Raw genomic sequence first — 10,000 nt, 5'->3', positions numbered from 1 at the left:
TGCAAGATTTTCCCCTCACTTGTAAATTGCAAGCATTAACTTCTTAACTAAAAAGTGCTAAAATCTACGGTCAAATACCGCGCTGTTTCACCAACGAAAATTGAAATAAATACGCTATGTTTTATTAGAAATATTTTTTTCTGTGCTGTTTGATATGCGCTTTATTGTTTTTTTTTTTGTTTTTTTTTTTTACATTTTCATTCTAATGAGTAAATCATAAATATCCTATTCTAAAATTCCTGTATCTTTAACTCGACGCGAAACACCCTGTTCAGACCTTTTTAGGCTCTCCTCCCCCAAAACAACAACAACAACAACAACAACAAAGTAGCTTGCAGGCTTATTCCCCGAGAAAGCTTAAAGAGAAATAAGGTATAATGTGAAGAATAAATATCAGGGAAAATGTAAGGTACCATAAATATTAGTTAAAAAGTAACTTCTTATACAAGCCGAACCCATTGGCTGAAATGATACAAAAAAAAAAAAAAAAAAAAAAAAAACATTATTAAACAAATAATAAACATTCATAACGCAGCTCCAGACGTAAAAAATTGTAGGTGAAACACGAGAAACAGATCGTATGAACCTGGGGCAAAAAGGGAGAATGAAACTGAAAGCAAAATAAGAGTGAAATATAGAAAAATATAGGATAACAGGAGGCGCATGTAGCACAAGAGAAATACAAGCTGTGTGGCCGGGTGGAAGTCGGACTTGGGTAGGAGGTTGCACTTCCCCTTCGTACTACAAGGCTGGTGAGGTGAATCCCCCTTTAAACCCCCCCCCCCCCTCCCCACTCCCCCCATCCCCCAACCCCAACTCCCGAGCGACAACACGCCTGTATTGGCGTTTTGAATTTGGGAGCTAGCGCTGGTTTGTTATTATTGATATATATTTTTTATTTAAGCTCTTTTCAGTTATTCTATCTTTATTAATAATACGTTTGTATTGGCATTTTGAATTTGGGAGCCAGCACTGGTTTATATTTTATTTTTTTATTTAGGCACTTTTCAGTTATTGTATCTTTATTAATAATACGTTTGAATTGGCGTGTTAAATTTTGTAGCAAGCGCTTTTTTTTTTTTTTTTTTTTTTTTTTTTTTTTTACATAATTCACTGTACTTTTTTTGGGAACTGGAATTTATGGTGTAGGTCGTCCCTCGCGCAGATGAACTAAGGCATATTACTTTTGTTGCCCTTGCTGGATTGATATATATATATATATATATATATATATATATATCTATATATAATATATATATATATATATATATATAAATATAATTATATATATTTATATATATATATATATATATATATAGATATATATATAGTATATATATATATATAATATTCATTCCTTCGTGTACTTTTGTGTTTATTCGCTTATTCATTCCTTCGTGTACTTTGTGTTTATTGGCTTTTAAATTATGTAAATTCCTTCAGATTTTATATATATATATATATATATATATATATATATATATTATATGTATATATAAACTGGTTACTTTCAGTATGGTTTAATTACTATGGTTTACTTACTAATACTACTAATAATAATAATAATAATTATTATTATTATTATTATTATTATTATATTATTATTATTATTATTATTACTCCAAAGCGTAGTGGATTCAAAAGTCTGACCCTTATCAGGATCATCTCGGCGTATCCATGTGTTGTCATCCATTGATTGATTGAATGAACATGTACCCCACCCCCTTTCACAAGAATGAGATGACTTCACTCTCCTTTTTGACTCATTTGAACGTCAGTCATGAAGAGACGCCTCATGAGCGCTGCCAGTTAATTGTTCTTGTTGGTTGTCTCGTTGTGTGTGTGTGTGTGTGTGTGCGTGCGTGAGAGAGTGAAAGAGGGGGGGAGGGGGGATGGGGGTCTACGTGTGTTGAGAGGGCTTGCAGGCAGCCAGCTAAATTGACAGGCTGACAAGTAGTTAACTTCGAGAGAGAGAGAGAGAGAGAGAGAGAGAGAGAGAGAGAGGAGAGAGAGAGAGAGACTGTTAACGTTGATTGAAAGGAAATTCAATAACCTTGGAAAAGGGGGGGAAATAATATGTCGGTTTTGATGTGCTGTTTTTGTTAATGGAAATATGAGAATGATCCTTATGTTTTTTTTCAGGTCTGTATGTGTTGTAGTATTTTTAATTCATGTCGTGGCATTTGAACGATTATTGTTTTCATGTTGTAGGATTTAAGTTTGTGTTTGTTTTGTCCTGTTTGCTTATTTAAATAGGCTGTAGATGAATTAATCTGAAATCTTGCCTTTCAGGTGTTCTTAAATTAAGTTGTCTTAATCGCATTCGCATCTGACTAATATATATATAATAAAATATCGAGGAAGACGTAACGCATGACGCTGTCTGTATCGCTGACAGGGACAATCAGCACATGATGTAAACACACAAACACGTGATGAGAGAGAGAAGTATATAGATACACACACATCACGTACGTTCAAACACACGCACGCACGCACGCACTCGCCCGGAGATAGAGAGACCTGGGGAAAACAATAGAACTGGGTGCGAACTCCGCCCTCTTGGCCGCTTCCTTCCTTCTCTTGATCTCCCGACGAAGGAGGGAGGCCTCGCGGCTCCTGTTGCGAGAACAGTCTGCGTTCTCGCGTTTACGTGGAAGGGGGAGCGGCGGCGGCGGCGGCGGAGTTTCCCTACAAGAGGCCACTGAAGAAATAGAGAGAGAGAGAGAGAAATCAAGATCTCCCGCCATCCCCCTCATCTCTCGAAAGGGAAAACGTGGATCGTCGTCGCTACGTTTGGTGGTTCCGCCTGCGGGATGATGGCGCCCTAGACGGGCCCTCCCGAAAACCGCAAGTCAAGTAAAGGTCCTCCTCCTCCTCCCTCCACCTCCTCCTCCTGCAGAAGCAGCAACAGCGTTTTCCAGCAGGTGTTCCTGAGACGCTCGGTCCCAACTGTGTCGATCGGTGGCATGTGTTGAGGAGGAGCCTCTCTCTCTCTTCCTCACTCCCTCCTGGCACCTACAACCCTCTCCTCTGCCCCCTTCCCCTTCCCCCCTTTTCCACACAAACTGCTGGAAGCAGGTGGGATTTAAAGTCCTCTTTCCGGGAGAAATCTTCCGGTATTATTTTTTTTTTTTTGAGACAGATGCCTCCTCCCACGTCGCCTGTTCCGAAGGAATAAAGAAAGGAGGAAAGCGCCGTTAGTGCTCTCTCTCTCTCTCTCTCTCTCTCTCTCTCTCTCTCTCTCTCTCTCTCTCTCTCTCTGAGCTCTGTGCCCTACAGAGTTTCTGTAGAAGAAGAGACACTCCGGGAGAAGAGAACGCCATAAATTTGGCCTGTGATCAAGTGCCGTTGTTGAAGTTGATCGTTCGTCGAAGAGTTTTGTGAATTATCGAAGACTGAAAATATCACCAGCACTAAAAAATAAATAAATAGATAAATAAAAATTGCTTGGTTTTGTGATTGTAGAGACTTAGAGACTCACACACCTCACAGACAAGACACCTTGCCAAGAAATCGCACCGGTCGCGTCCTAACACGCAGAGAGCACACAGGAACTCTTAAAAAAAAAATAAATAAACACCATTAGTAAACAATCTTCTCTCCCAACTGTATATCACCAACATCACCAACATCTTCACCAACATCTCTTCGTCCGTCCATCATCGCCACAACACCATGTCTGCCGTGTGGTACATCGGTCAGTATGTGTATTGTCTGTCCTTCCGTTGCTCTGTGGGTATTGGGTATCATATGTGAATATATATATAAAAAAAAAGTGCCTGTATTAGCACAGCTTTTTACTTGACATGGCAAGTGTGAAATGGCGTTGTATGATGGCATTTGGCTTTCTTCCTCTCCTGGAGTTTTGATACGTGCATCTTCACACATTTACTTCCAGCGAGGCCATTAATATACTTAACCCCGAGTCTTGTCTCTCTCTCTATTGGTGCATTAGCAATCCAGGTGACGTAGTATGGAATCTTAACATTCCCCTTTTTACAGGTAGATTACTAACATCTAACACCTACTAATATTTCTCTCTCAGGAGAATAGGTCATGGATGTATTATTATCATTCCCACAGTGGGAGACCAGTACTGTATCTATTTTCACGCGTATCTTGATGATGTTATGGTTCTTTTCTGTTGTTGTCTTTTTTTTAAACTAATATTTCCTCCTACCTGTATCTGTAAGTATAACCAGGGGTGTATTTAACAAGCAGGTTAATGGTGGAGTGTGTTTTTGGGCAGTGGTCAAAGCACATGAAGTTGGTTCCAATTTAGCATGCAAAACAATTGTGTGTACATAAGTAGATTAATATTTTGTACTTATTACTGGTTTGTAGTTTGAAGTATATTTATATTATATATGTATGTATATAATTAGAGCAGTTAACTCCATTTATATACTGTACGTACAAAATTCCTGTAAAGGTTAGAGGTTTTGTATGAGTACTGTATTTATCTATATTTTCATTTTGTTCTAACAATTATCGTAGTTGATAGAAATTGGATGAATTCTGTTTAGTTCGTATTTTGTGTTTATCATGGTTCCATTTTACCTTATTCATTATTTCTTCACCGATGGAATGTAGATCGTTTTTTATAATGACTGTAGTTCATTTGTTTATAGTTTTTACTTTCCAATTTAATTGTTCTTATTTTTTTAACTAAAAAAAAGGAACATGTAGATGTATATCTCTGTCTGTAGGTGGGTCATCTTCCTCTCTCTCTCTTTCTCATCTGTTTCTTCTTCTTCTTCTTCTAGACCTGGATTTGACTAATCCTCTTTGTCATGACGTATGGAGAATGTATTTTAAGAGGAACCTTCCTCTGTTCATGTTTCCGTTCTAAAATTAGATAGCGGGACGTGTTTTTTTTCTTTTATGCAAAACTCATTTTACTCCTAAACAATGCCTTTTGTTTCGCCAAGTAGTGGTTATTTTTTTTTTTTTTTTGCGTTAGAGACGAAGACTGAACAACCTTTTTTCGAATTACATTTACTTATTTTTCCTCTCTCGGTTTGGAGTAAAATGATTTGATTAAATGAAATGATATCGTGTTCCTTTGATAACTGCTAACAGTCACAGTCAGTAACAGTCCGCCACAGGCAGTAATAGTCCGGCAGTTTTAATTAAAGTATTTAACAGATGATATTTTTGAGAAATAGATCAGGCTTTTAACAGACGACGTAATCATTTGTTTTCCCACAATTTTTTCGAGTTTCTTCAACTCTGAGAACATCCCAATGAGAAATTCAATCGCCAAAAATGGATAAAACCGACGACCCTTTTCTATAAAAAAAAATAAAATAAATTAAAAAAAATGGAGGAAAAAATAAAATATAAAAGAAAATAAACCCTTCATGACACGATCTGTTGCAACTGCTTTTTAAAGAGAGCAGAGACAGAGAGATCCGCTGTTAAACTGTATTATATATATATATATATATATATATATATAATATATATATATATATATATATATAATTTCATATATACATATATATTTATTATACAGGTTAACAGCGGATCTCTCTTGTCTCTGCTCTCTTTAAAAAGCAGCTGCAACAGATCGTGTCATGAACAGTTTATTTTCTTTTATATTTTATTTTTTCCTCCATTTTTTATTCATTTATTATATATATATATAAATATATATATATATATATATATATATATATAAATATATTATATATATCTGTGTTGTGTGTGTGTTGTGTGTGTGTGTGTGTGTGTGTGTGTGTGTGTGTGTGTTGCTGTGCAGAGCTTCGTGTTTTGCTCATTCAAGTGTCACGACTTTTCCTTCCTCCTCTCTCCTTTTTCTTCTTTCAAGTGGGTGTCTATACGTCTCTTGCATACGTGAGGAATGTTGGGGGGGTGGGGGGGGGGCGTTGTAACGCTTTTGGGTTCGTCGGAGAGAGAGAGAGAGAGAGAGAGAGAGAATGTGATTGCTTGAGGTAGTTATAGTTTTTCCATTATCAGGTCTCCTCGAAGATTCCATGTCAAGTTGCTGTTTGTTACATTTTAGTAGACAGACAGACAGAGAAGACCTATTCAACACACAATCACGTGTGGGACGGAATTATAGATAAATAAATTTCTGATTCACATCGGGATCGAATCCAGGCTAAATAAGGCCTCTGTGCTACCAATAATTGAACCACACACAAGTCTTGGAAAGAAGTTGGCAGCGCCCATGCCTTTCAATATTGAAAGGCCCGGGTTCGATCCTGATGTGAGTACAAAATCAATAAATGTAGTATTGACTGGATATAGGCTTCATATTTTGCGTCGTCTTTTTTACCGTTTTAATTCTGCCTGTGGTGTTTTTGCTGTTTTTTGATAGAGCTGTTTTATGCCAGCACGGGCTCTTGCTCAGTGAGCAGGCCGTAAACTCTCCACTAAAGAGTCTCAAGATGTTACGGTTTTCTTTTTTCTTTTTTTTTCCTTTTTTTTGCTTTTTTTTGATGTTTCTCACTCAGCATTTTCTCCTTTTCTTTACCTTTCGTATATATACGCTTTATCTTTTTCTTCTTCATATACTCTTTCTACTACTACTTCTTCATATGCTCTTTATTCGTCTTCTTCGTCTTCTTCATATACTCTTTCTTCTTCTTCGTCTTTTTCTCCATATACTCTTTCTTCTTCTTCTTCTTCTTCTTTTTTTCTTCTTCATATGCTCTATCTTCTTATTTATATGCTCTTTCTTCTTCTTCTTCTTCTTCTACTCTTTCTTTTTTCTTCTTATACTCTTTCTTCTTCATCATCTTCTTCTGCTCTTTCTTTTTTTTCTTCATATACTCTTTCTTCTTCTTCTTCTTCATATACTCTTTCTTTTTCATCTTCTTTTCTGTTCACGCCCAGTGCTTCCCTCCACCTCGCGAATAAATTCCACGCTGCCTCGCTTCGTAGGCACGCGTTGTTGTTGTTTCTGGAAACTGCACGACGCTGTTCTGACGGACTTGTAGGTAGGTAGTAGGCGGCGGTAACGCCGCCGAATTTTTGACCGCTGGTCCACAAGTGCGTGACCGAACGGCGGAAGAACTTAACTTACCGGTCTTCAGGGAGAACCTGCCTTCAAAGGTGTGTTCTGTTCTGCTCTCATTGCGAGAGTTTGAATAGACTTCCCCCCCACACCACCCCGAGCACATTAGCGCCTCAGTGGCGCGATCGGTATGGTCTTAAGCCGGGAGTTCGATTCTCGGACGTTCCATTGAGGGGTTAGAGATGACGTATTTCTGGTGATAGAAGTTCACTCTCGACGTGGTTCGGAAGTCACGTCAAGCCGTTGGTCCCGTTGCTGAATAACCACTGGTTCTAGCAACGTAAACACAAACAAACAAACAAACAAACCCAGAGCACATTTTTGGAAATGTTTGCTGTGATTCGGTGACGTGGAAAGGTTTTTTTTTTCTTTTTTTTTTTTAGATTTTGATATAATGAGAATGAATATTACTGATGAGAGTTAGGTACCTGGAGCTGATTATGTTGATAGATTTTTGTTTATATTTCTATCAGTATCACATGGTCATTTCTTGCTTTAAAAAAGAAAATTTAAAAAAATAATACAAATTTTTTTTGAAACTCTTCAAAGGCTCTGGAATGAGTTGGTTATCCTGCTGAAACTCGTGAGTGATCACTTAGGATGTGGGGTGGGAGCCATGACCCTCCCCCCCAAAAAAAAATCAATAAATTGATCATCTTCATTTCTAAAAACAATCGATCATGTTCATTTCTAAAAAAAATCGATCATCTTCATTTCTAAACAAAAATTGACGATCTTCATTTCTCAAAAATATCGATCATATTGATTTCTAAAAAATCGATCATCTACATTTCTAAAAAAAATCGATCATCTTCATTTCTTTAAAAAAATCGATCATCTTCATTTCTTTAAAAAAAATCGATCTTCTTCATTTCTTCAAAAAAATCGATCATCTCATCTTCCTTTCTAAAAAAAATCGATCATCATTAAAAAAAAATTTTAGATAAAAAACTCGGTGACCTTCATTTCTATTTATAGAATTTTCTCATTAACTCTTCACTCTATAATTCAAGAATCTAAAATGTTTCCACGTTGCCTGAAGGTTTTAAAGGTTTGAACTGACTTGGTATGGTGAAAGATTAAACTGTATTCCTTGCCATTGGCGGAAGGAAGCATGATTATTTTGCATAGTTTCTCTCTTATGAAGATTATGGATATGTCTGCAAGGTGTAAATATTGTATATGTTTAAGATTTGTACAAAATAGGTCCAGTAGTATTTGGCTATTTTCTTCTGTAACTCAATTTTTTCCCCTTTTAGAATTCCGAGGTTTGATTTTTGCCTCCATTGTTTGTTTCAAGTGAATTTCATTTCTACATCTTAAAACTTGAATATATGAATATTTAGATTTAATATTTAATATCTTAAGGGTAATTTATCGTATTTAATGGTGTCTGTATTACTATATTTAATTGTGGTATTAAGCTTTAGTTTTTATAAGTATATTACTTTTAAATTATGGACTTAAGCATTTTGTTTATTTATTTACTTATTAGTTTATTTATTGATATAATTACCATTAAGCTTCTATAATCAACTTTAGTATTAAGTTTTGGTTTAATATTTATATTACTCTGTTGTGAAATTAAGCTTTTGTGCACAATTATTGCGTCACCTTCTCCCATTATAGACTTGAACCTTTCATTTTATTTATTCAATTTGTCTGTATCTATTTATTTATTTATTTATTTTTATTTATTTTTGTAAATATTTTTGCATGTATTTAATGATATTTTATTTTTTTATTTATGTATTACAATTTTTTTTTTAATTTATTTATTTATTGATGTCACCATTTAAGCTCATTGTTTTTATATATTGATAATTTTTATTTATTTTTGTAATTTTTTTACATTCATTTACAGATATTTTGTTTATTTTTTTAGTTATGTATGAATTGATAATCTCTTATTTATATGTCTTTTTATTCACTTATTTGTTTATTTATTGACATCACCATTTATTGATGATTCTTATTTATTTTTGTATATATTCTTGCATGTATTTACTGATATTTTGTTTATTGTTTTAGTTATTATGCATTGATAATATTTTATTTATGCCTTTATTTATTTATTTATATAGTAACGTCACCATTTAGGCTAATTGTCTTTTATACATGCTGACATTCTTTTGTTTATTTTTTTCATTAATTTCATGTATTGATAGTATTTTATTTATTTGTCTTTATTTATGTGTTTATTTTATTGACGTCAGCATTTAAGCCCGCTGTGTTTTATGCATGCCGATATTCTTTTATTTAATTTTATTCATTTATTTATTTATGTCTTGGTAATCTCTTATGTATATGTCTTTTTATTCATTTATTTGTTTATTTTACTGACGTCACCATTTAAAGCCCGCTGTCTTTTTCGAAGTCCTCCCCGCTTAATTAACTCCGCCTCCCCATTCCAGATCCGGAAATGGCCACGGGAGAGCGCGATTGGTCCGATTCCGAATCGGTGGCCAGTAGCGTGGCAGCCGCTTCCGAGGTCTCTACTGTGCCCGACAAATTCGGGTTCCTGGGCGGTGCCCAGTACACGGAAGATGGGTAAGTTCGAAGTTCGGTCCTTTTTGTTTGGGTGCGGGTTGCCTGGTTGGGAAAGTCTGTGTGGTATAGATTCACATCAACCGTGCATTTGATAGTCTAGGCCAGTCAGTCCCTTACGACGCTCCTGATTGGCTGTCGATAAGCCAATCACAGGGCTGGAAACTCTCAGGCTCTCGAGAGTGTGTTCACATAGGCAGGATGTATGTTCCACCTCTCTTTAGAGATACGTCTTTCAAAAATATCCCTCAGGAGAGGTGGCGGAACATACTACATCCTGCCTATGTGAACTGTCTCTCTCGAGAGAATTTCCAGCCTTGTGATTGATTGGCTTATCAACAGCCAATCAGGAGCGTCGTAACGGACTGGCCTAGGCATCAAATGCACGGCTGATGTGAATCTATT

The 10,000-nt window shown here is 35.9% G+C and overlaps 1 protein-coding gene across 2 annotated transcripts in view; it reads left to right on the top strand.

The window, feature by feature from the left end:
• LOC135194962 (TBC1 domain family member 10A-like) overlaps window positions 1-10,000 on the top strand; it is a 148,289-nt gene that overhangs the window by 124,078 nt on the left and 14,211 nt on the right. The window contains exons 1-2 of one of the 2 annotated variants that reach the window (XM_064221199.1): window positions 3,182-3,700; window positions 9,463-9,598. In XM_064221199.1, the coding sequence (XP_064077269.1) occupies window positions 3,679-3,700; window positions 9,463-9,598 (158 nt within the window). In that variant the 5' untranslated portion in view covers window positions 3,182-3,678. Of the gene's footprint in view, window positions 1-3,181; window positions 3,701-9,462; window positions 9,599-10,000 lie in introns of those variants that run through there. The other variant, XM_064221200.1, reaches the window with a different exon arrangement.

This window comes from Macrobrachium nipponense, chromosome 15 (genome assembly GCF_015104395.2).
Source record: "Macrobrachium nipponense isolate FS-2020 chromosome 15, ASM1510439v2, whole genome shotgun sequence".
Taxonomy (NCBI): Eukaryota; Metazoa; Arthropoda; class Malacostraca; order Decapoda; family Palaemonidae; genus Macrobrachium; species Macrobrachium nipponense.
This window is presented reverse-complemented; position numbering and strand designations above follow the sequence as displayed.